General features: G+C 46.6%; 2 protein-coding genes across 12 annotated transcripts in view; one reads left to right on the top strand and one right to left on the bottom strand.

The window, feature by feature from the left end:
* Positions 1-23,615, top strand: RBM15B (RNA binding motif protein 15B). Of its 3 annotated transcripts, none has more exons than XM_089919407.1 (4): positions 1-5,774; positions 7,336-7,512; positions 8,657-8,723; positions 11,861-23,615. In XM_089919407.1, the coding sequence occupies exon 1, from the start codon at positions 107-109 to the stop codon at positions 2,789-2,791; it is 2,685 nt and encodes an 894-aa protein (XP_089775533.1). In that variant the 5' UTR covers positions 1-106; the 3' UTR covers positions 2,792-5,774; positions 7,336-7,512; positions 8,657-8,723; positions 11,861-23,615. The 3 variants fall into 3 exon arrangements, with proteins under 3 accessions (XP_089775533.1, XP_089775534.1, XP_089775532.1); XM_089919408.1 differs by having other exon boundaries at positions 1-4,552; XM_089919406.1 differs by having other exon boundaries at positions 1-7,512.
* DCAF1 (DDB1 and CUL4 associated factor 1) overlaps positions 2,965-25,269 on the bottom strand; it is a 97,166-nt gene continuing 74,861 nt past the window's right edge. For 6 of the 9 annotated variants that reach the window (XM_089919405.1, XM_022572990.3, XM_022572991.3 and 3 more), the window contains 4 exons: positions 11,788-12,040; positions 9,646-9,691; positions 8,580-8,640; positions 2,965-7,505 (listed from right to left, as the gene is read on the bottom strand). In XM_089919405.1, the coding sequence (XP_089775531.1) occupies positions 7,455-7,505; positions 8,580-8,640; positions 9,646-9,691; positions 11,788-12,040 (411 nt within the window). In that variant the 3' untranslated portion in view covers positions 2,965-7,454. Of the gene's footprint in view, positions 7,506-8,579; positions 8,665-9,645; positions 9,692-11,787; positions 12,041-25,269 lie in introns of all 9 variants that reach the window. The other 3 variants (XM_089919401.1, XM_089919402.1, XM_022572992.3) reach the window with 3 other exon arrangements.

Here is a 25,269-nt window from a genome sequence, read left to right on the forward strand (position 1 = left end):
TTGTCCAAGATGGCGGTGCCGGGGGCGCTGCCTCTTCGGCAGCCGCCGCCGCCGCCGCCGCTGTGAGGGGCCTGCGGGCCGCCCGCCCGCCCGCCGCGCCGGCGCCATGAAGAGGCAGAGCGAGCGAGACTCGAGCCCGAGCGGGCGCGGCTCGTCATCGTCGGCCAAGCGGCCGCGGGAGCGCGAACGGGAGGCGGAGGCGGGCGGGCGGCGGGCGGCGCACAAGGCCTCGGGCGGCGCCAAGCACCCCGTTCCAACGCGGGCCCGCGACAAACCCCGTGGTAGCGGGGGCGGCGGCGGCGGCGGCGGACATCGCGACGGCCGCGGCGCCGGGGACGCGAATCACCGTGCGAGCAGCGGCCGCTCCTCAGGCTCGGGCGCCGGCGGCGGCGGACGCGGTGCCAAGGCCTCGGGAGACCCGAGCGCTTCGGCCACTTCGCCCCGCGCCTCTCCACTACCGCCACCTCCGCCGCCGCCCGGGGCCGAGCCCGCGGGTCCCGGCTCATCAGCAGCCGCACCCGAATACAAGACGCTGCTCATCAGCAGCCTGAGTCCCGCGCTGCCCGCCGAGCACCTCGAGGACCGGCTCTTCCACCAGTTCAAGCGCTTCGGCGAGATCAGTCTGCGCCTGTCGCACACGCCTGAGCTGGGCCGCGTGGCCTACGTGAACTTCCGGCACCCGCAGGACGCGCGCGAGGCCCGCCAGCACGCCCTGGCCCGCCAGCTGCTGCTCTACGACCGTCCGCTCAAGGTGGAGCCCGTGTACCTGCGCGGCGGCGGCGGCGGGAGCAGCCGGCGAAGCAGCAGCAGCAGCGCGGCCGCCTCCACGCCGCCCCCGGGGCCACCCGCGCCCGCCGACCCGCTCGGCTACCTCCCGCTGCACGGCGGCTACCAGTACAAGCAGCGTTCGCTGTCCCCGGTTGCCGCCCCGCCACTGCGGGAGCCCCGCGCCCGCCACGCCGCTGCAGCCTTTGCCCTGGATGCTGCCGCCGCCGCCGCCGCCGTAGGACTATCCCGGGAGCGGGCCCTGGACTACTATGGGCTGTACGACGACCGCGGGCGACCCTATGGCTACCCGGCGGTGTGCGAGGAGGACCTGATGCCTGAGGACGACCAGCGGGCTACGCGCAACCTCTTCATCGGGAACCTGGACCACAGCGTGTCAGAGGTGGAGCTGCGACGGGCTTTCGAGAAGTACGGCATCATTGAGGAGGTGGTCATCAAGAGACCCGCTCGTGGTCAGGGCGGTGCGTATGCCTTCCTCAAATTCCAGAACCTGGACATGGCCCACAGGGCCAAGGTGGCCATGTCGGGTCGGGTGATTGGCCGCAACCCCATTAAGATAGGATATGGCAAGGCCAACCCCACTACTCGCCTCTGGGTGGGTGGCCTGGGACCTAACACCTCACTGGCGGCTCTAGCCCGGGAGTTTGACCGCTTTGGGAGCATTCGGACCATTGATCATGTCAAAGGAGATAGCTTTGCCTACATCCAGTACGAAAGCTTGGACGCAGCCCAGGCCGCCTGTGCTAAAATGAGGGGCTTTCCCTTGGGAGGTCCAGACCGCAGGCTGCGGGTGGATTTTGCCAAAGCAGAGGAGACTCGGTATCCCCAGCAGTACCAGCCCTCACCCCTCCCTGTGCATTACGAGCTGCTCCCAGATGGATACACCCGGCACCGAAACCTGGATGCCGACCTGCGGGTGAGGGATAGGACCCCCCCACACCTCCTTTACTCAGACCGAGACCGGACCTTTTTGGAAGGGGACTGGACCAGCCCCAGTAAAAGCTCTGACCGCCGAAACAGCCTCGAGGGCTACAGCCGCTCAGTGCGCAGCCGGAGTGGTGAGCGCTGGGGAGGAGATGGGGACCGGGGCCTGCCCAAGCCCTGGGAGGACAGGCGGAAGCGCCGGAGCCTTTCCAGTGATCGTGGGAGGACAACCCACTCCCCTTATGAGGAACGGAGCAGGACCAAGGGTGCTGGGCAGCTTGTGGACCGAGGCTCTGACCGCACCCCTGAGCGCAGCCGCAAGGAAAACCATTCCAGTGAAGGGACCAAGGAATCGAGCAGCAACTCCCTCAGCAACAGCAGACACGGGGCTGAGGAGCGGAGCCACCACCACCATCATGAGGCTCCAGACTCTTCCCACGGGAAGAAGACTCGGGAGAGCGAGCGCAATCATCGGACCACTGAGGCTGAGCCCAAGCCTCTTGAAGAGCCAAAACACGAGACCAAAAAGCTCAAGAATCTTTCAGAGTATGCCCAGACACTGCAGCTAGGTTGGAATGGGCTTCTAGTGTTGAAAAACAGCTGCTTCCCGACATCTATGCACATCCTAGAGGGGGACCAGGGGGTTATCAGCAGTCTCCTCAAAGACCACACTTCTGGGAGTAAGCTGACCCAGCTGAAGATTGCCCAGCGCCTTCGACTGGACCAGCCCAAGCTCGATGAGGTCACACGACGCATCAAGCAGGGGAGCCCCAATGGCTACGCCGTGCTCCTAGCCACACAGGCGACCCCCAGTGGGCCTGGCACTGAGGGGATGCCCACGGTGGAGCCAGGCCTACAGAGGCGGCTTCTCAGGAACCTGGTCTCTTACTTGAAACAGAAGCAGGCTGCAGGGGTGATCAGCCTGCCAGTGGGTGGGTCCAAGGGCAGAGACAGCACGGGCATGCTCTATGCCTTCCCTCCCTGCGACTTTTCACAGCAGTACCTCCAGTCAGCACTGAGGACATTGGGAAAGCTAGAGGAAGAACACATGGTGATAGTTATAGTAAGAGACACAGCCTAGCCTGAACCGTCTTATCCACAAAAGCAGTTATTTTAAGATCTGACCCCCACCCCCACCCCCCGCCTTCCCCCCCACTCCAAAACTTACCCCCTTGGTTTGAATTCTCTGCTGCTTTATTTCGGTTCATTTGGTAGGGGACCAAAGTCCTCCCCCACCAAAACTAAATTCTTAGGTTTTGGGTTGTTTTTTTTTTTTTTAACAGTGATGAGAAAAATGAGAAGGGACTCCTGTCTTGTTGGTTTCTAGTGTATGAGATAATGTCTGCTGTGTTCTGTATTTTTTTATTTTTTGACTAACTGTATGGAAAGTTGTCAGTAAAGCCTTTGTCAGAGGATGGATTTTTAATCCTGTTCAGAGTCCTGGTTTAATCAAGTTTTTTTTTCTCAAAGGATGGAAGACTTCCCTGCTGCATGCACACAAATGCCCTACGTCATCTTTCCACCACTGGGGTAATCTCACAGTCCTCCTGCATTGGTGGGTCTCAGCCCCTCAGCTCTTAGGGCTGAATCAGGACTTTACTCACATTTGTTTTTTATCTTGGCTGAGAGCAGGTGGGTTTCATTTTGGACCCTGCCATGCCAGATTGAGCAGAGCCCATGCACAGGAAGGGGTTGAGCCTAAGTCTAGCCAGCAGCTGTGGTAGTTTTTTGTTTTCTTGCCCTAAACAATGTGTGTGTCCATCAGTTTGAGCTGTAGCTGTTGAACAAAGCACCTAGTCTTCAGGCCTTTTTGAAAGCACGTAGACCTTAGCAGTTGTGTGGTCTTGTAGTCATGGGAGGAGCAGTGCAATATTGGGGTCTTGGTACCATGGATCCGTGAGGCCTCCTTTTCTTGTTCAGCCTCCCTTCTAGCCTTAATGCAGCAGCCCAGGGATACCCAGTTGGAGACAGCTGCCTCGGACTCCAAGGGACAGTGGAGGCCAAATGCTGGAATGGAGAGTGGGAGGCAGCTTTCCTTGGTTAATTCTTGAAACTTTCCCGGTGTTTGTGAATTCTGGCTTTTCCTTTGATTGTTCGGGGCTGATGTGTCAATGGAGTGGGCCTCTGCCCAGTCACTAGAGCTTTGTGAGGGACACTGAATCCCTGGCCTGAAGAGTTTTTGAGGTAGTACAGTGGGTTAGGAAAATGCTCTTGTTAACTGACATAACTTTCCCAGATACAAGTAGGCACTTATGCCTAGGCCTCTTGCCCTGATGTTGCAGAGGTGGGGACCACTGGGAGAGAGGTGCTTCTGTGGGGAAATGTCACAGTTGCCGAGGTGTTGGGCAGTGCTAGAGCTCACAGCCATTCAAGCTGAGCTGCGGAGGAATGTGGAGGCATCAAGCTGGGAGGGAAAGATGGCTTGAAGTTCTGTGGCCACGCATCTCTACTAAGACAGTATGGCCAGCATTGGCAGATGAAGCCAGCAGTGTCAGGGACCAGGGAGGGATATCAGTCACACAGCAGTTGTCACCATAGAGCACAGCCCAAACCCTATTTTTCAGAATGTTTGTGGCAGTTTAGATGTTTTAAAAGGACCATTGTCAAGGCTGAGGGAGAACAGAAGCTCCAGTAAGGGAAATGAGCCCCCAAATGACCAGGAACTCCGGATTCTGTTGACCGTGCTGTCCTCTCTCTAGGTCTGGTCCACTACCCTGGCTGGCACGAGGCAGCGCAGGTGACAGCTGGGATGTGTTGAGAGAGACAGTTCGTGAGATGGAGGCGGGGGCTCAGTGCGGACCTCATGGACAATACATGCCTCTCCACAAGGACAGTGAAAGAGGTGACTTTTTGAGACCTTAGAGATTTAAAATAAACAGGGCAAGGAAGGCGCCTGGGGAGGTACTGCACTAGGCTTCAGCTGGTACTCGTGAGAGAAAATGCATGTTCATAACAAACACAAGAAGTGTTAAATGTGTTTATTTGCCTGTTTGTACTTGAGCTTTGGCCACAACTGCCAGGTATCTGAGCAAAGCAGTGCGAGGCACAGTAGGCCACAGCTGCACCATTCCAGGCAGTTGGAACCACCAGTGACCAGAGCCGCCTTGCTGTATTAAGCCCAAAACTTCTCTGGGCTGTTCCTTCATAGAGTGGGTGCTCAGGACCCAGAATACTACACCTCCTAGTTTTCCCAGACAGAAACCTAGAAAGTCTGGCTGGAGAGGACACTTAAACCCTTGCTTTGTTAACCTGTCTTGAGGGATAGGTGCTTTCTGGCCCCAAATTGAACTACAGAGTTTTCCTGCTGTGTGACCATCCTCCTCTTCCTTGGACCCTCTTCTCAACTCCTTCCTTCCTCTCTTTAAGACAGCAGCTTCTGTAACGTCTCTCAGAAAGGCCTTGGCCAGCACTAGCAAGGGTAGGTCAGGTGGTCAAGCCCCTGGTTGATTTATGATGCTGCCCTCAGAGAGAGAACTATTTAACTGCAGGCAACCTGTGCCTCCACCTGGGGTTCAGGTTCTATCTAAGGTGTGGCTTAAAGGCAAAAATCAACCTAAGGCGAAATTTGCCTCATTGGCGGTTTGCTACTATTCCGCGTGTTTCTTCCTAAGTGACTGAGATCATGAGCCCTGCCTGGCAGATAAAGAGAGCTGATGTTTCCTTAGCCTCTTAGGGCACTTCCCTAAGGGAGTGTTGTCAAGTTGAACAGGAGTGTGCTTTCTTATTGCAGGTCCCCATCTCCACCCAAGAGACCTGTGGGTGTTCCCAAGAGCTGCTGGCAGAGTTCAGGGAGACTGGCTCTGCTCAGTTAATGACTAGAATACAATGCATTTAGTGCTTCTTGACTTTTAACCTGTTTTCTTCTAATGCACCAGCAGTCAAACTAGTCCACTGGTTAGGTGTTAGCAGTTCATTTAAGCTGAGGCATGAAGCAACCTAAGAGCTGAGACCTCTGCTCTCTAGAGGACCAAGAGGTGCCTGTGTGTGACACAGGACCAACCACTTCAGTGTGTGTGATGAACTGTATGGTGCTCTGAAGCCCAGCAGGGCTTCACCAGCCCCTGGTGAGTTTTAGCCGTCTTGTCTTGCTTATTTACTTACAAATTTGTCCTCTTAGCAAAGGGAGAAAAGTCTCTTTAGCTATAAATACCTATATGATAGGAACCGGGCAAACTCGAAGAAAGAGACTAGGGTCTCCTATTTATTGTGGGTAAGAAGGGGGTGGGGTGGGGTGGGGTGAGTGAAAAGGTAAACGCATCTGGTACTTTCCCTGGTGGTAGCAGTTTAACCATAGGCCAGTTGTAGAGGCTGTGAAATACCTGCAAACCCAGCCTGACCAAGGCCTAGCTGCCCCTAAACTGCCAAAACTGAAGAACTGCCCAGGTCTACTGTTGTACTCCCTTCAGAAAACAGTAATGACAGTCAGTCACCCAACTACAGGGATGGCCAAAATGCTTTCACTCCCTAGCTTTGCCAGCTCATTGCTCCACAACCTCCCAGGACCCCTAACGTTCCAGCTCCACCAAATCTACTCTGGAGCTGCCTTCTTGCTTCAGAACCCGGGATAGAGAGAGGCGTGCGGAGTGGACAGTGCCCTGAGCACCTGCCTCTGCCCCCTGCCCAGTCCTCCTCGGGGCGAGCAGCAGACCAGGGTTAGATGCTGTGACTAAGCTGCTTTTCTCCCCAGAGTGCTTTATTTGGGCAGAACGTGTTCTCACCCCGTCCTGGGCTGCCTCTCTTGGAAGGCGTCTTTATTGCCTGGCTAGAGCTACAAGGAAAGGGACAGACCCCACTTTGGTAAAAGAGAACAGGGAAAGGCCATAAACAAAGACAGACTTGTAGTTTATTTTGTATTTTTTTTAAATAAATACACTTTACATTAAAAGGCCTTTGATTTGTACTTTCCACATTGGGGAGAAAGGGAAGAAAAAAAGATTTTTGAAAAACTGAATCACAAAGAAAAATAGAGGGAGTGAACTTATATCCTAAGTTCCCTCAACTCCACAAAAACCAATATCCACAATGACCTTGCTGCCCGCCCCCCCACCAAACCATGAAGGTGGGTAAGCCTAGGCATTTACTCAGCAAACAAGCAGCACCTCCTCCCCACCTCTGGCACAAAGGAAAACAAATTAACCTGACAGCATATGAGGCAACAAAACAGGTTTAAAAAATCATATATTATATTTATAATAAAATATTCTTAATCCTTATCAATTTAAGAAACCACGGTTTTCCTTTTCATTTAAATACGTATGTAAAAATGCCTCTATTGTTATTTAGACATCATTTTCTTCCATAGAAAATGAACTGCAGGGACAAGAGACCTGGTGGATATAAGTTCATACCCTCAGTTATAAATGCCTTTTTTTTTTCTTTTTAAGTTTTATAAAAAACTATTTCTTGTTCTTTAAGTAAAGAACATTATACAAAGAAAATATATTGTGAAATAACCCCAGAGACGTGTTGGTTTTTTTTCCCCCTTGAGGAAAGATATGTCCATCCTAGGAGAAGGGGGAAGCAGAATAGGGCCTAACCCCTGTTGTCTTTTTTTTGTGTGGTTATTGTTTTTAGAAGGACTCTCAGATTCCAGTGAGACTCTAAATCATAATCCTCTGAATGCAGGGCATGCAGTTCCTTAAAAGAGCCCTGGGAGAAAGGGAAGGGAAGATGTTTTGAATTCATTTGACTCAGTTTCTCGCCTGCCAAGAATCTCTTCCACGTGGTGATGGCTCCTCACTCATTTAGAGATAAGATGATGTCATCTTCCAAATCAGAGTTGTCAGAGCTGTCGGCTGAAAGGTAAGGAAAGGGAGAGACTAGATTACGCACTAGGCTTGTAGGAAGCTTTCAGGGAGAAAGCACCTGCATACACATAAATTTATGCCTGAGCATGGTTAATTACCAGTTTCCTGAAAGAAGAAAACATGTCAATTAACTCCTCGGAGCTGGCTCTGGAAAATATACTGTTTGGGCAATGATGGTTACTCCTGGGACCTCTTGCTTGCTTACCTTTCAAAGGACCTGGACATGGTACCCTCTTGCTTCCTAGAGGTTCTTCCTCCTGCCTGAAAGGCCCTAAGGGGACCAGGCAAGCCCCCTCTGAAGCTTTCGCCCATGGTGCTTTGAGTGGCTGCAAAGGGGCAGGGCTGATAGGAGCAGTGAGTGAGCCTGTGTAGTCCTTTGGCCTCTGGAGTCCCTCCGGTGGGCACAGGCCTGCCTGACCCCCCAGGACCACTAAAAAGGCAGGCTGAGCCCAAGCAAGGATGAGACTTCTCTTAAATTCGTCAGCCACTCTTCTCAGAAGACCTCATAAAGGCAGAGGTAGTCAACCTGGGATTCATTCCTCTGAAATTTCTAAATATAATCTGAAGGGAAAAAATTCCCAAAAGATACAAGCCAGAGCTTGCAGCAATACGAGAAAAACTGGGCTGGAGGCCAGCAGGGAGTAGCTGTGGCACCCTGGAAGGTGGCACTGTGTCTGACCCTCTGCTTGACCATCTGCCTTCCAGGCAGTGAATAGACCACATGAACACCTCTGGAAGGATCCATTAAGAGGTGAAACTAGGTGGTAACAGAAAGAACCCTCAAAGTGAGGTAGATGCACCTGTCTGGATGACAGAAATCGGAGAGAAACACAGTACCTAGCTCTAGTATTTGCTGAGTGAAGGTAAAGGAAAAATTCTAGTGCCCATTTTGATCACTCTCAGCTTAGGAAGCTGTGAAACAATTTTAACAAGGTCCCCAGGGAAATGGGCCAGCAGGTCCTGAGCTGGAGCCCTGAAAATGCCCATAGGCCCTGGGGTTCCCATGAGGAGAGGGACAGCCACTGGTTCCAAAGAATCCCTCATCAGCCCTTTCCCACGTACCTGAGAGACTCCACTCGGGGAAAGCTGATGAAGAACTGCATGTTCCCAAACCTTCCATTCACTACAATCTCCTTTAGGAAGAAAACTGAAGTGGATAAAGTAAAACCAAGAAAAGCATGGCCGTGATAAAATGAAGTCCTGAAGGTAAGCAAAAGTGATGGCTGGAAAAACCAGTGTTCCTGGGTCTAACAGGGCACAAGCATGGCTTGACTTTATTGGTGAGGAGTAGGGAAAACAAGATGGAGATCAAACTAATACCTGACACCGCTAAACCACAAACTAAGCCTCATCAGCTTCCTTGCTGAGAACTCCAGGAGGAAGTGAGCAGGGAAGGGGGTGACTCAGGCACAGCACTGTGTCCAAGGCCCATGGCAGACTGCAGAGAATCCCCTCATGCTCATGCGATCTATGAACCAACACTGCCACACCCACCTGCCTGAGACCTATTCTAACCATCAGCTGTAGAGCTACTAAGAATTAAGAATCTTAACAACTCTGCATCACACCCAAGGACTGTAAATGCAGCTGGAGGAGGATAACACAATCTTCCATAAGCAAATAATTGTCAGGCACAGGGTTTAACAGAGAACTTTCAGGGGTCAGGGGTGGTCAGGTGGCAGGACTCCCTTCTCTACCTTCCTTAGACTTTTCTCATCCTCCAAATGTTGAAGAGACCCGAACTCAGACCCTGGTGGGGACCTCTCCCTCTGAAAGGCCCTGGAAGCAAAGGCAGTCAGTGTTAGTCCCTACCATGTTTATTTAACCTGTTGCTCTACAACATACAGGCTTTTGGGGTGGGGGGGTCAGAACTGACTGGAAAGAGAAACAAAGACCTCAGAGTCAAGGTGTCTCTCTTCCTAGGGCTGGGGTTCTGTATATGAAATCGATCATTGGATCTCTGGGATCTGGGGCTTATGCAAGGTTACATGGGGGGCATGTGGGTGTGGTTTTCTATAGTTACAACAGCTTTCGTCATATCCTAAAAGGGCTCCACAAACCCCAAAAGGTTAACAGCTAATACACCAGATGATGAGTGTAAGGCAAAATATCAGCAAACCAAGGATACGGAGGGTGGTCCTTGTGTCTGCTCTGTTTCGAGCCGCTATCAGTCTCTGTAAAACAGAGAAAGCAATAGAGTACATATGCTGCACATGCCACCACCTCAGTTCTAGAGCCCAAACTGACATGTCCTCAACTTGTCATCTATAATGGCACTTTCACATCATAAATATTCCCACCAAGTTAAAGTAACATTCTCTGATAGAATTAGGGTTTTCCAGATTACCTCTTGGGCTTAAAAGAATGAATTTCCTAGAATAAACAGTAAAAGGCTATAAAGGAAGCAGTAATTTCACAGGCCAAATACAAAATTAATTTATATTCAAACGGAGAATGGAAAAATTAGTGATACTCTTAGGTCGGGGGTACCAGCTGCTCCCCTAACCTACCTTATATTACTTAAAATTGAAGGGGAAACAGAACTTGTGCCCACGTGTCACAGGTGACAAAGAAGTTTAGTAAAACTTCCCTTTTTATTCCCATCAATATTGTCATGTTTCCCTTGCCCCTGAGTCCCTCTTACCCGGCTCTCTGACCATCGCTAGGGACAAAGGAAATCCTCCTTCAATGAATCATCTCAACCTCCAAGTACCAAAAAATGGAAGTTGGCAAACAGCAGATGGGCAGATACAAGGCAATCCCTCCCACCCCACAGAGCTTCCTCAAAATGCAACTTTGGCAAGAGGACTTAGGTAAGAAAGTCAGTCTCCCCTAAGCCAACTGCCTTCAATCTTGAGCTCTAGAAGCAAGTATAAGATTTATCCCAAAGTAAATGGATTTAGGTCACTGTGGAACAGGAGAATCTTATATGCTTAAATATATATACTGCCACCCACCCTCTCCTCTCCTACCATACATACACACTCCCTCCCTCCCACTGCCCCCAACACCAAACACCAATGACTAAAAACCAAGCATCTACTCTGAAGAGGCTTGGAGTTTGCTGAGCTTAGGCCAATACAATAACATTTTCCGTAATGATGTAAATGTTCTACATCTGTGCTGTTCAATATGGTAGCCACATGTGGCTACTGAGCACTTGAAATGTAGACATGAAAATGAGGGACTGAATTTTAAATTTAATTAAAATTCTAATGGCCACAGGTGTTACTGGCTACCATATTAGGCATAATACCTACCTTGGCTGTGAGAATGCTGGCCAGGTTAGCTACATGAAAAATGACTGAATATCACAGTGCTTACTCCCCAGTCAGGCAGGGCAGCACTAGGAAGAACCAGGACCACAGCAAGCATGAGTCTGTCAACAGTGACACAGGTCACAGTGATGCTGCCAAATATGTCCTCTTAAAAAACATGCAGAGTATAGCAGCAGAGCTCGCAGACTCTTAGAACTATTAGGTGATGTACTCAGGGTCCATTAGTATAGGCAGGGGACAACTTGACTTCAGAAACCTGTTCTAATGGGAAGGTACTGGAAAAACTGGAGCTTGTTCTTCAAAACTTGGAATAGGAAAGGGGGGTGGGGGGGAAGGAACAAAACAGAAGCCAAAGAGAAACATCTGTTCCCTGGCCTTTAAGAGGGATTAAGCAAAAGCAGGCAGGAAGGGGCTGCAACCCACAAGAGGGCTTTTATTTCTTTACAACTTTAGAAAAGAGCAGGTACAGCACCCCCATGAGCGGCTGCATCTGATGATGTCAGCTCTGCCTCTTGGGAGAACTACACTTTTGCCCTCCAGTCTAAAGCTAATCCTCTGAAGCAGGGGTCGACAAACCTACAACCCATGGGCCAAACCAAGACCACCGACTATTTTTGTAAATAAAGTTTATTAGGACACAGCCACATCATTAATTTATGTCTTGTCTCTGGCTGCTCTCACACTACAACAGCAAAGCTGAGTAGCTGCAAAAGAGACCATTCAGCCCACAAAGCCAAAATTATTTACTGTCCAGCCTTTGTAGAAGTCTGCCAACCCCTGTTTTAAAGAGATAATAGCCATTTGGTTACAGAGTCGTCATGACAGGAGCACTGAGGATGAGAGATGTGAAACTGCTTTTCCTTAAGGGCCCAGGTGGTGACTCTAGTTAATGGGGCACAGAACCCTGGTGTGGCTTGCCCGCTGGGCTGGCACAGGGAAGGGCCCTTTCCCTAGGTACCCAAGCCCAGCCTCGTGGTCAGCCCTAGACTTACTGTCCCCCAGGATCAGTTCCACTTCCTCATCTGCATCAGAGTCTTCATCTTCTCCATCCTCTCCCTCCTCTAGCAGGTTTGCTAGCTCCTCATCAGAGGGAGAAAAGTCATTGTCGCCATCCTCCCCTGCGTTCTCATTGTTGTCATCCTCCTCCAACTCCGCCTCCAGCAATTGGTCAGTGTCAAGCTCATCTAAATCATCAGTGTCGTCATCATCTTCATCGTCATCTTCTTCCTCCTGTTCTTCCTCTTCCTGGTAAGACAGCATGAGGTCCATTAGGACAAACACAGAGACCCAGCCCATGTGGGCCACCTGGGGAGTCCCTCTCCTCCTCAAAGGACAGAGGAGGTAACAGTCAGTAGAGAGCATGGTAATCTAGGTTAGCACACACTTCATGGGCCAGCTTGACTCGTCAGTGAAGGCTGAGACAGGCACATACATGTCCCCCAAGACACTCAAGCGTGTCCCCCAAGACACTCAAGCACTCCTCAGACAAGGACTACTGGTCACTCCACAAAGGCATTACTGGTCATGCAGCCCTTATCTAAGGAAATGGACAACACACTTCACAGAGGTCTCTGCCATCAACATTCTATGTTTCTAACTAATAATAAACCCCAAAGGGCTCTTCTCTCTATCCTGTATCAACCAAACCAAATGAAATCACTTGAGGCACTGGAACTAAAGCTTCTACCTGGAATCTAAAAAGCAGTGCTTTAATAAAACAGGAAGAACACAGCTGCTGAGTCACCAGCTCCTAAGCCCTTCAAATTCTTGTCCTTGATCTTATTTATAACCATGTATGTGAGTCAGCACCTCTGACGGTGCTATCACAAGCATCCAATGATCTGAATGTCCAACAAAATAGACTTTTACCACTAAAGAGATACTTGCATTTTCTGTTACAAGCCACACACACACCAAAAAAGTATGGTAGAGAAATTGTCCAGCCTTCTGTTCCCTCCAAACTGTTTTCCTTCAAGCAAGAGAGGACACGACGACATCTCTTTGCTTTTCTAAGAACGACAGGTGTTCCCAAGTTAAAGTGACCAACATTCAGTCACTAATCCTTCTGCTCAAACATCAACTGTCAGCACTGCCAGTAGCAAAAGGATTCTAATTCCTGCAATAATAAAATATAAAATTCATTTAACACACCAGCCTAATAAAAGTCAAGACAAAACAAGCCCTACATTAGCAGAAAAAATCTTTAAAAACATTTTGGAAGTGCTTTAAAAAAAAGGGGGGGGGGGATTTCCCCAGTGGAACAGTGGTTAAGAATCTGCCTGCCAATGCAGGGGACACAGGTTCGATCCCTGGTCCGAGAAGATCCCACATGCCACGGAGCAACTCGTGCACCACAACTACTGAGCTTGCAAGCCACAACTACTGAAGCCCGTGTGCCTAGAGCCCATGCTCCGCAACAACAGAAGCCACCACAATGAGAAGCCCGCGCTCACCACCACTAGCAAAAGCCTTGGCGCAGCAACAAAGACCCAACACAGCCAAAAAAAAAAGTGCTGCCGCGTGCCAATCACTTAAAAACCAAACACTGCTTATCCAGCCACTAGTGTTCATCAGCTGTAAAGTAAACTAGGCTCATATTCATCAGGGTAGCTCTGCTTTATGAACTTTTGATAATTTTGGAACCACCATTTAGAGGCTTTTTGGTTTGCTGTTTGACCCACTGATTTAGACTTTCCAACAATTTCTGGCAGCTACGTGGGAATAACTGGCCCCTTTAAATACCCAGTATTCCTAATGCCTGTACAAGTATGTGTCCACACCAGAGTTTATGTGTGCGCGTGTGTGTGAATGTACCGCCATGATAACCTGAGACCACTGTTCCACAGCCTGGCCACACATGACCTCCATGTGGACAGCTACTAAGCATCTGCCCACTGGAAAGGTAACTGAGAATGCCTGAAGGCAGTAACAATAAACTGACGCACAGACAAGCTTCTGGCCCTACAAATACATCAGCTCGTACAAATAACAAGGGAAAAGAGAGAGGAATCAAAATTCAGGGAAATAATTCAAAGTATTTACCAGATTACAACTTTTGCCCCTTTTTTTCCACACGTTTTCAGGGATCTGACCAAAATTAGTTCTAATTAATAAAGTTCCTTCAGTTAAAAAGAAGCACATTAAAAAGAGTATCCAGGGCTTCCCTGGTGGCACAGTGGTTGAGACTCCGCCTGCCGATGCAGGGGACATGGGTTCGTGCCCCAGTCCGGGAAGATCCTACATGCCGCGGAGCGACTGGGCCGCTGAGCCTGCGTGTCGGGAGCCTGTGCTCCGCAACGGGAGAGGTCACAACAGTGAGAGGCCCGTGTACCGCAAAAAAAAAGAGTATCCAGGGCCCTGTGTTTCTTAAGCCTCTGTGGAATAGAATAATTACATGAAGATAGTGTTAATTATTTTTATTTTTGATTCTGAAGTTAATTTAGTACACAGTTATTGATATATACACTCATCATTGTTTTCGGAGTATGGGATAGGAGAAAATGCCCAGGCTTTGGGATCCAACAAGCCTGGGTTAGAATCCTGGCTCTGCCAATTACATGCTGTATGAACTTGGGCAATTTACATACATTTTCAATGTCTCAGGATAGAATAACTTTTAAAGGCCCACAGTTGAGTATGTAAAAGGCTAAACTGTTCAAACAGGCACCTGTTAGCCAGCAAATTTAAGGAACATTGTTCTTCATTTCTAAAAACATCAAAACTTAGCTGATCCAGGAGAACTAAGAAAAAGCTCCAAAGTCAAGAGCAATCCTAGAAAATAGGTCAACCAGGGTCTAAGGTTTGAACTACAGATACCATTCCAAATTCTTCCAGAAGCCTACTTTTACTTAATCTTGTAGCAGAAGAAATAATTTATATTTATTCATCCCAGAAGGCCATGATGACATATGTGACAACAGGAGAAGGGAAATGAATAGGAAGGGGAGACCTACCTGAATCTCAAACACATCACTTCATCATTTATACTCTGGATTTAATGGTTTAACATGTATTTTGTCACACATGGATATGGCCATAAACTCACTTTCTAAATTTTAAATCTGAAACGTGGAGCATGAAACAGAACAGAGGCTCACAAGATCTATCCAAAGTGCTGTGGTAGAATCTAATTCTGTGGTTGAACCCAAAAGAGTCTAGGAAGCAATTTTAAGAGCATTCTTGCAGGTTTAAGTACCTGGTTAGTAACATGAGGCCCTCTCCTTCATATCTAGAGAATAAAGCTTCCACTAATGAGTGGTTAAAAAAGTGGTCCAAAAAACCAAAAATTATTACTTAATGAAAAAAGCAAATCTTGCTAGAATCCTGATTCAAGTCCAGCAACATTTAGATGTTTTGGATCCAGGAATATTGATTTTTAAAAAATTCTCTAAGACCTCTCTTTTAGAGCTTAGAAACAGGAATTCAGGGCCACGCTGTTTTAAACTAATAAATTCTCCTACAGAAAAAATTCTAAAACTCTTCCCTTCTTGGTTCCATCTTAAGTCAATTTCATGGTTACCCAAAGGCCCAAACCCCTGCAGATAAATCAACCCACTCCTCTCCTGTACAGAGAACAGGTCAACTGGCATAAGCTCCCTCAGCTGCCCTCTGGTCCCTCACCACATCTAAACCTGACTTCAACCATAGTCTGAGGAAGAAGAAAGGCTTCCACTTCCGCTCTGGACCTCAGTCCACCCCCGGTCCTTATTACCATGCTGCACCTTCCTCATGCTCACTCCACTCACAACCACCCTCACACTTGGCTCCACTAGCTTTCTTACCTTCTCTGAAGAAAGTCAGCTTCCCCAAACCTAACAACTTCTCAATCTACACAGGCTTTAAATGCCTTCCATCTATAGACTTTTGGGTAACCTGAACCCTACTCCTGGCCTCCAAGTCCTCAGCCACCACTTGCTCACTCATCCACTCACTCTGTCTTCTATTCCTCTAACACTTGACGGTCCGGCTTCTGCCCACAGCACTCCACAGTGTAGCAGGTAATGGTATGTGCTCTGGAGCCAGGCTGCCTCACAGGATCCAAACTCTGCTGACACTATGTTTACTTAGCCTCATAGGGTTGTTGATAAGATTTAATGGGGGAAAAAATGTGTATACATGTATGTATATAATCTCTTTGGAAAGTGCCTGGCATATACTAAGTGGTCCGATAGTCTGTTGCTCCTATTATAATAACTGGAAGCTTCCTAAAGGAATATGAAGGCCTGAATGGCTAACCACGGGGCTTCTCTACAATGACTGACACTAACCAATCCTGGCTTCCACACTGGGCTGCTGATCTTTACCTGATCCCTTCCAGATCTCCTAGGCATAAAGGTTCCTACAACTTAAAATTTATTTCTGCCTTTACATTTCCTCTCATTCATAAATCCTGAACTCACATTAGATAACTCTACCCATCTGTACCACAGAAACTTCTAAAACTGAACTCAAAGCACCCCCTAAACCTAGCACCTTTCCCACACTTCTCCCAGTTACCAGATGAAACCTCAAACATCTTTCACTTCTCCCACTTTCACGGCTTCACACCCAGTTAGTTAATGTCACTCACAGACCTGGGGTGCCCAGCACTCCCCTCTCATTCCACTCACCTACTGCATTCTCCCTCCTCCTGTTTACCTCCAGTCTCTCCAACTGTCAATGGTCTTATCCCTTCCCAGATCAAAAAATCCAGGCACTCCATAATGCTGCCCACATTACAGAATTACAACAGAAGCAATGATTACTAAACAACCATTTAATGCCAACTTCTCTAAATCTTAATTTCTTGTTAAATGAGAGGATTTAATTACATCACTGGTTCCTACTCAGGTATGGCCATCAGAATGTGTATTTTGGAGCACTGGGAAAGTTCTCCAAAATACACATGCCTAAACCCCACCCAGGGTCCAGGCTGACAGAACCAATCTTTACAAATTAAGCTCCAACAGGAGGATTTTGGAAAGGTGCCCCAGGAATTGTGGAGTGCACCGTAATGAAGAACCACTGTACAAGATGACCTCTGGTTCTAAAATTCTACTCTCCTGTAATAATGTACCCTATCCAAAGACTCCCAATGACAGAACCAAAAAGGTGAATACAGGCACCCCTTGTTTTATTGCAATTACACTTTGCAGATACTGCGGGGTTTTTTGTTTTTGTTTTACAAATTGAAGGTTTGAAGCAACCCTGCATCGAGCAAATCTATCAGCACTATTTTCCCAACAGCATTTGCTCACTTCATGTCTCATGTCACATTTTGTAATTCTCAGAATTTCAAACTTTTTCATTATTATTATTATATTTGTTATGGTGATCTGTGATCAGTGATCTTTGATGTTATTATTACAACTCCCTGAAGGCTCAGATGATGGTTAGCATTTTTGGCAATAAAGTATATTTTAATTAAGGTATGTACACCTAATAAACTACAGTACAGTGTAAACATAACTTTTATATGCACTGGGAAACCAAAAAAATTCATGTGACTTGCTATATGGCAATATTCGCTTTAATGCAGTAGTATGGAACTGAACCCACAATATCTCCAAGGTATTCCTGCATAGGTATTACCACTGACCTTCCCTCCTCCTATCAAACTGTCTTGCTCTCTAGGACTTAATTTGATTTTCTTTTAACTAGTGCACCATTTGTTTCTAGACCATTCAAAATTCTTCTTGAATACATGTCTATTCTTCAAGAGAAACAGCTTTTAGCTTACACTGCCTTCAAAAATATAACCAATCTCTTAGAAAAACACCAAACCTCTCATCATACTTTAAAAACAGTTAATCTAAAAACTAGTATAGGGCTTCCCTGGTGGCACAGTGGTTGAGAGTCCACCTGCCGATGCAGGGGACACGGGTTCGTGCCCCGGTCCGGGAAGATCCCATATGCCGCGGAGCGGCTGGGCCTGTGAGCCATGGCCGCTGAGCCTGTGCGTCCGGAGCCTGTGCTCCGCAACGGGAGAGGCCACAACAGTGAGAGGCCCGCGTACCGCAAAAAAAAAAAACAAAAAAAAAAACTAGTATAGCTTTTTAAAAAATGCAATTAAAACCTGAGCCTACTGTCTTGACATTTCAACGTCATATTTGCAAAATTTAAACTCTTGCTTCTCCTCCTGACACTTGTTCCTGTTGTTAACTATCCTTAAAAGCTATACATTCATTTCAGGGTCATAAACACTTGTGCTTTTCTCTCCTCATCAGCAGAATCTAATTCACATATATTTTAAATTTCTTAGTTGGGAAAAAAAGGCTTTTCAGGAATCACTGACCAAGCTTACAGCAGGTGTGTAATCAGTAAAGACTCTTACCATCCGCTTCTAGGCAGTGGAGAACACACAGGAAGCACAGCACACAGTGTGTCCCAGATTCCAAAGTGGAGTGGAGAAAAGAGATTATTCCCTTGTTTTGTTTTTGGTTTTAAAAGAAACTTAAGATTAACTATAATTAGTTGAAATGCACTGGCTTTTCAAAATCTAAGAACAATGATCAATTACTAATCTTTGGTTTTATAATTTTCCTAAAAGTTAACATCAAAGTTGACTGAATTGATTTTTAAAAACAACACATATACCGAAATTCCAATGGATAATGAGTTTTGATAAGTGCCTAGCTTTATCTCTGCTTTCACCAAATGCCTGAAGGCTGGCAGGAATCAAATATTATAGCTGTCAAATACATTGTATTATGTTTTCATTCAACAATACAGTGGTACAGTTCATCCCTCCTTGTTAATCTCCAAGCTTATTTAAACAGAAGGGCAAAAGACAAACTTTTTATGTATGTAAATTATATCTCAATAAAGCTTTTTCAATCAATAAAACCCATTTATATAGGCACTTTATGCTAGACCATCTTATCAGATGGCAGCTGACCATTCAGGATTCTGAGTTTATTTTGCTAAGGTGAAAAGGCAAATTCAAAGGTGTTGGTCACAGGTGCCTGCATCCCTGAGCCATGCAAGTCATACCTGGAACACCTGAGAAGACCTGACAGCAGATATCTGGACTAGAACAAAACTGACTAGCAAATGACTCAAATGAAAATGAAGTCTCCAGTTTTAAAATCAGGTGAAGCAAACAAAGGAAAGTAAGTTAAAAAAAAATCAAGCTGATACAGGGAAGAGGTGATGAGGAGAAATCTGATGAAGATAGTAAATACAGAAAAACACCACTGCAAGATACTAAGAGGACATGTGAATCAACAGAATTAAGGTTACAAAGGAAGCCTGCTTAAATAGATACAGTATTATCACACTGAAACATATCTGAATCAAAAACCAAAATGTCAAGGGCTTAGGGGGAAAAAACTTCTCCACTTCTCTAACGGATGTCCTTCGAACATGAAATGCACCAGCTGATCCCTAAGGACAGTGGTATCAGTATGTGCCATGCAATGTGCCTTGACCCTAAGAAATCCAGAAACAGTGCTAAGTCACTCACAGTGCACACCTACACAGACACCTACTCCTCTTCCAACTAGAAACCTTTCAGGCCCTTCCACAGAGTGAGCCCTAGGGCCACTCGTTAGGGCCCTCTTGAGTCTGTCCCTCCTGGCCTTGGCTGTCTATGCCTCTATTTTTCCTTCCTGAACCAGAGTCAGAAGTCCTAAACACCACCCTACCTCTCTCTAGTATCTTTCTCCCTTAACCTCTCAAAATGAAAGTTAAATAGAACCACAGAAGAATGAACCAGTCTCTTCTCTGACCCAAGCCTCCCTGTAGAGGGTGGAATGAGAAGAGAAGAACACTTAGGGTGTTCCTTTATGGTGGTCTCTTGCTTCCACAGCCAGCCACCCAAGATTCACTTCTCATCCATCACTCCAAATCTGCAAGAAGAATGAGGCCAAACCCAATAATAGCCCCCCAGCATCTAAAATATCTAGCTTCTCTTTTCTTGACCTCCTCCTCAAAGACAGACACCAGGTATCACATGGACCCATGTGACAGCTCCCAGAGAAGACTGTTGCCCACTGCTTTGTAAACTGCAAGCATGTGGGAGAGTAGGAATAATGGTGTTGATAAATAACTTTAAATAAACCCAGTTTTTGCTTCAGATTTACAGTTCAACAAGTAACATCCAAGAAGCTTGAGACAAAACTGATATCTTGTAGTGATCTATAATGAGAGGGGTAGTGATGAATGAACCCATGGAGGACGAGACAGTCTGCAGCCACCTGTACCACTATAATATACCAACAAACAGCTTGACAACATCACCTTCTATACCTACTCAAGGATAAACTACATCTTGATTCACGACAGCTAAAGCGGAAAAGAGTATGCATTAAGGGAAGGTGGTGTCTAAGGAAGCCAAAGGCCACAAGAATAAAAGACCAGACACTATTAAGAAACTGACTCAAAGCAACTACATGATGTTTGGAGGATCTAATACCACTTGCAAGCTCTGGTATGAAGAAATACTAGCAACACATATGAGTTAAACACTGCTGCATTCAAGAAAACATGAAGATCCATGTCACAAATAAATCAAAGATCTCAAGTATCCATCTGAAGACCTCTCCCTTTTACCCAGATCTCACAACTCACATGAGGTTTAAATACTGTGGGATCCTCTCACCCATGAAACCAAGGAAATCACTGAGGACTCTACGGGCCAAGCAGCCGGAAAGCATTAAAGGAAATCCCTTCTATAATAGGGATTTCCTAGCTGTATCTGGTGAAGTGGTTTAAACTCTGGAACCTAACCATCCTTTATAATAAATATGGTATTTAAAAACCTATGGTACTGCTTCTGGTTTCTAGGCACATAAGAAGCTAGAAGTTGCCACTCCACCTTAACAAGTAAAAAGCTGAACTATAAAGATCAGTAACTCTTCTTAGATTCAACAGAGAAGTGGGGTGACAGGGCAAACCACTGCCCCAAAATTGGAGAAATACAGAGAATTGCAACTTGCCAGAGCATAAACCCAGAAACACAAACCTCCACAGGAACCAGTACCAAGGCAGGAAAACCTGAACTGTAACTGACCAGTGGCTGGAGACAATTCTGAGAGATAAAAACTTCTGAGGCCAGTCATCAGGACCCCCACACATTTGTGAGTTTTACCTCTGGAACTTGACCTGGTTCTGAATATTGGAGGAAAATCCCCTAGTGCTTCTGGCAGGGGGAAGGGAAAAGGTAACATTTTGAAATACATCACAGCATTCTGTTCTTAACAAGGACTACCCTAAGGAGAAACTATTTAACCAGAGCTTGAACTGCTGAAGGAAGGGAAATACCCAATTCCAGCCCACTCTAGCCATCTATACCATCAAAAGGAGGTGGAAAAAAATGAGATGTGTGAAGTTCACAGTACAGAGGTACAGACTCGTTAAAAGACTAAGACCTAGTTATAAGACTAAAAAATGCTTCCCCTTCCTCCACATCTTACCACCACATTCTAAAGGCCTACAACAGTTCCTTTTATCCAGCACATCATGTCCGGCTATCAAGAAAAATTACAAGGGACTTCCCTGGTGGCACACTGGTTAAGAATCCACCTGCCAATGCAGGGGACATGGATTCATCGCTGGTCTGGGAGGATCCCATATGTCACAGAGCAACTAAGCCTGTGTGCCACAATTACTGAGCCTGCACTCTAGAGCCCGTGAGCCACAACTACTAAAGTCCACGCACCTAGAGCCCGTGCTCCGCAACAAGAGAAGCTACCACAGTGAGAAGCCCGCACACTGCAATGAAGAGTAGCCCCCGCTCACCGCAACTAGAGAAAGCCCATGCACAGCAACGAAGACCCAAGGCAGCCAAAAAGAAAGGAAGGGAGGAGAGGGGAGGCAAGGCAAGGGAAGGGGAGGGGAGGAAAAATTACAAGACATACTAAAAGGAAAAGAAAAACACAGTTTGAAGAGACAATGTAAGCATCAGAACCAGACTCAGATATGGGAAGGATTAACAGACCAGGAATTTAAAACATCTATGATTAAGATGCTACGGGCAGGGCTTCCCTGGTGGCGCAGTGGTTGAGAGTCCGCCTGCCGATGCAGGGGACACGGGTTCGTGCCCCAGTCCGGGAAGATCCCACATGCCACGGAGTGGCTGGGGCCATGAGCCATGGCTGCTGAGCCTGTGCGTCCGGAGCCTGTGTTCCACAACGGGAGAGGCCACAACAGTGAGAGGCCCGCGTACCGCAAAAAAAAAAAAAAAAAAAAGATGCTAAGCGCTCTCTAATGGATTAAGTAGACAGCATGCAAGAATAGATGGACAACAGAAGCAGAGAGATGGAAGTTCTAAGAACCAAAAAGAAATGCTAGCAATCAAAAATACTGTGACAGAAATGAAGAATGCTTTTGATGGGATTTCTTAGTGGATGGACACTGCTAAGGAAAGACTCTCTGAGCATGAGGATATCTCAAGAGACACCACCAAAACTAAAAAGCAAAGAGAACAAAGACTGAAAGACACAGAACAGAATATCCAATAACAACTGTGGGATAACTACAAAAGGCATAACATACATCTAGAAGCAGAAGAAAAAAAAAGAACAGAAGAGATACTTGAAACAATAATGACTGAAAATGTCCCCCAAATTAATGTCAGATACCAAACCACAGATCCAGGAAGCTCTGAGAAAACTGAGCAGGATAAATGCCCAAAAAGACCCCACACCTAGTGACACCATTTTTTAAACTAGAGAAAATCAAAGATAAAGAATAAATCCTGAAAGAAACCAGAGGGGAAAAACATCTTACCTATAGAGGAACAAAGAAAAATATTACACCCAATGTGTCCTCCAAAACCAGGAAAGCAAGAAGAGAGTGGAATGGAGTATTAAAAATGTTGAGAGGGCTTCCCTGGTGGCACAGTGGTTGAGAATCTGCCTGCTAATGCAGGGGACAGGGGTTCGAACACTGGTCTGGGAAGATCCCACATGCCGCACAGCAACTAGGCCCGTGAGCCACAACTGCTGAGCCTGCACGTCTGGAGCCTGTGCTCCGCAACAAGAGAGGCTGCGATAGTGAGAGGCCCGCGCACCGCGATGAAGAGTGGCCACCGCTTGCAACAACTAGAGAAAGCCCTCACACAGAAACGAAGACCCAACACAGCCAAAAATAAAAATAAATAAATTTTTTTAAAAAAACCTCTATCAAAAAAAAAATTTGTTGAGAGACCAAAACCACCAACCTATAATTCCATACCATGTGAAAGTATCCTTCAAAAGTGAAGGAGAGCAACTTCCCTGGTGGTCCAGTGGGTAAGACTCTGCGCTCCCAATGCAGGGGCCCCGGGTTTGATCCCTGGTCGGGGAACTAGATCCCGCATGTTGCAACTAAGAGTCCGCATGCCTCAACTAAGAAGTCTGTGTGCCACAACTAAGAAGAAGTCCGCACGCTGCAGAGAAGATCCCACGTGCCACAACTAAGACCTAGCACAGCCTAAATAAATTTTTAAAAAGTGAAGGAAAAATACTTTTTCAGACAAACAAAAACTGAGAGAATTTGTTGCCAGTAAACCTGTTTTGCAAGAAATGTTAAAAGAGGGCTTCCCTGGTGGCTCAGTGGTTAAGAATCCACCTGCCAATGCAGGGGACACGGGTTCGAGCCCTGGTCTGGGAAGATCCCACATGCCACAGAGCAACTAAGCCCATGCACCACAACTACTGAGCCTATGTGCCACAAGTACTGAAACCCACGTGCTTAGAGCCCATGCTCTACAACGAGAAGCCACAACAATGAGGAGCCCGCGCACCACAATTAAAAGTAGCCCCCACTTGCCACAACTAGAGAAAGCCCGCGTGCAGCAAAGAAGACCCAACACAGCCATAAATAAATAAATATAGATAGATAGAAATGTTAAGAGAAATTCTTCGGAGAGAAGGAAAAAAGTTAGAAACTCTGAATATATTAAGGAAGAGCACTGGATAAGGAATAAGTGAAGGTAGAATAAACATTTTATTTTTCTTATTCTTAACTGATCTTTGTTCAAAATAATAGTTTGTTTAAAATAATACTACCAACAATGTATTCAATTATGTTTGCTTTTATATAAGTAAAATGAATGACAGCAATGAAACAAGGGATAGGAGGAAAGAATTAGGACTACAGATTTTGTTATCATAAGTTACTTGCACTATTCATGAAGAGATACAGTGCTATTTGAAAGTGGACTTGGATTACTTGTAAATGTACCCTGCAACCTCTAGGGTAACCACTAAAGAAAGTTAAAAAAAAAAGGTATAACTAATATGCTAATACTCAATTGAGTAAAAATACTCAATTAAAACCACAAAAAGGAATTCCCTGGCAGTCCAGTGGTTAGGACTCTGTGCTTTCAGTGCCCTGGGCCAGGGTTCAATACCCGGTTGGGGAACTAAGATCTCGTGAGCTGCACAGCGTGTCCAAACAAACAAACAAAAAAACACAAAACACAGAAGAAGAATGGAAGACAAAAACAGGAGCAAAGAACAAATAGAAAAAGTAACAAATATGGTAGATGTTAATCCTACTATATCAATAATTACTTTGAACGTCAATGTTCCAAATGCATCAATTAAAAGAGAGACATAATCAGAGTGGATCAATAAATAAGACTCAACTACATGTTGTCTATAAGAAACCCACTTTATATATAGATTAAAACTAAATGGCCATGGGACTTCCCTGGCAGTCCAGTGGTTAAGACTTAACATTCCAACGTAGGGTGTGCGGGTTCGATCCCTGGTCGGGATGCTAAAATCCCACATGCCTCACGGCCAAAAAACCAAAACATAAAAAACAGGAGTGATATTCTAACAAATTCAATAAAGACTTTAAAAATGGTCCACATCAAAAAAAAATCTTAAAAAAAAAACTAACTGGACAGAGAAATCTATACCATGCTAACATGAATCAAAAGCAAGCCTGGGTAGGGAACTTCCTAGTGGTCCAGTAGTTAGGACTTCACAGTTTCACTGCTGAGGCGCCGGGTTCGATCCCTGGTCGGGGAACTAAGATCCCACAAGGCATGTGGTGCCACCAAAAAACAAAAAGAGAGAATGAAAGAAAGAAAGAAAGCCAGGGTAGCTATATTAATTTCAGACAAAGCATCTTACACCAAGGAAAGTTACTAGACATAAAGAAAGGCATTAGGGCCTCCCTGGTGGCGCAGTGGTTAAGAATCCACCTGCCAATGCGGGGGATACGGGTTTAAGCCCTGGTCCAGGAAGATCCCACATGCTGCGGAGCAACTAAGCCCGTGCGCCACAACTACTGAGCCTGCGCTCTAGAGCCCGTGAGCCACAACTACTGAGCCCACGTGCCACAACTACTGAAGCCCCCACACCTAGAGCCCATGCTCCACGAGAGAAGCCACTGCAGTGAGAAGCCTGCGCACCACAACGAAGGGTAGTCCCCACTCGCTGCAACTAGAGAAAGCCTGCGCACAGCAATGGAGACCCAACGCACCCAAAAATAATAAATAAATAAACACTAAATGTTAGTTCTTTTAAAAAAGAAAAAAGGCATTATATGGGAAACAA

This window comes from Delphinapterus leucas, chromosome 10 (assembly GCF_059928025.1).
Source record: "Delphinapterus leucas isolate spDelLeu-1000000601 "Yukka" chromosome 10, BTC_Dleu_Yukka2, whole genome shotgun sequence".
Lineage (NCBI taxonomy): Eukaryota > Metazoa > Chordata > Mammalia > Artiodactyla > Monodontidae > Delphinapterus > Delphinapterus leucas.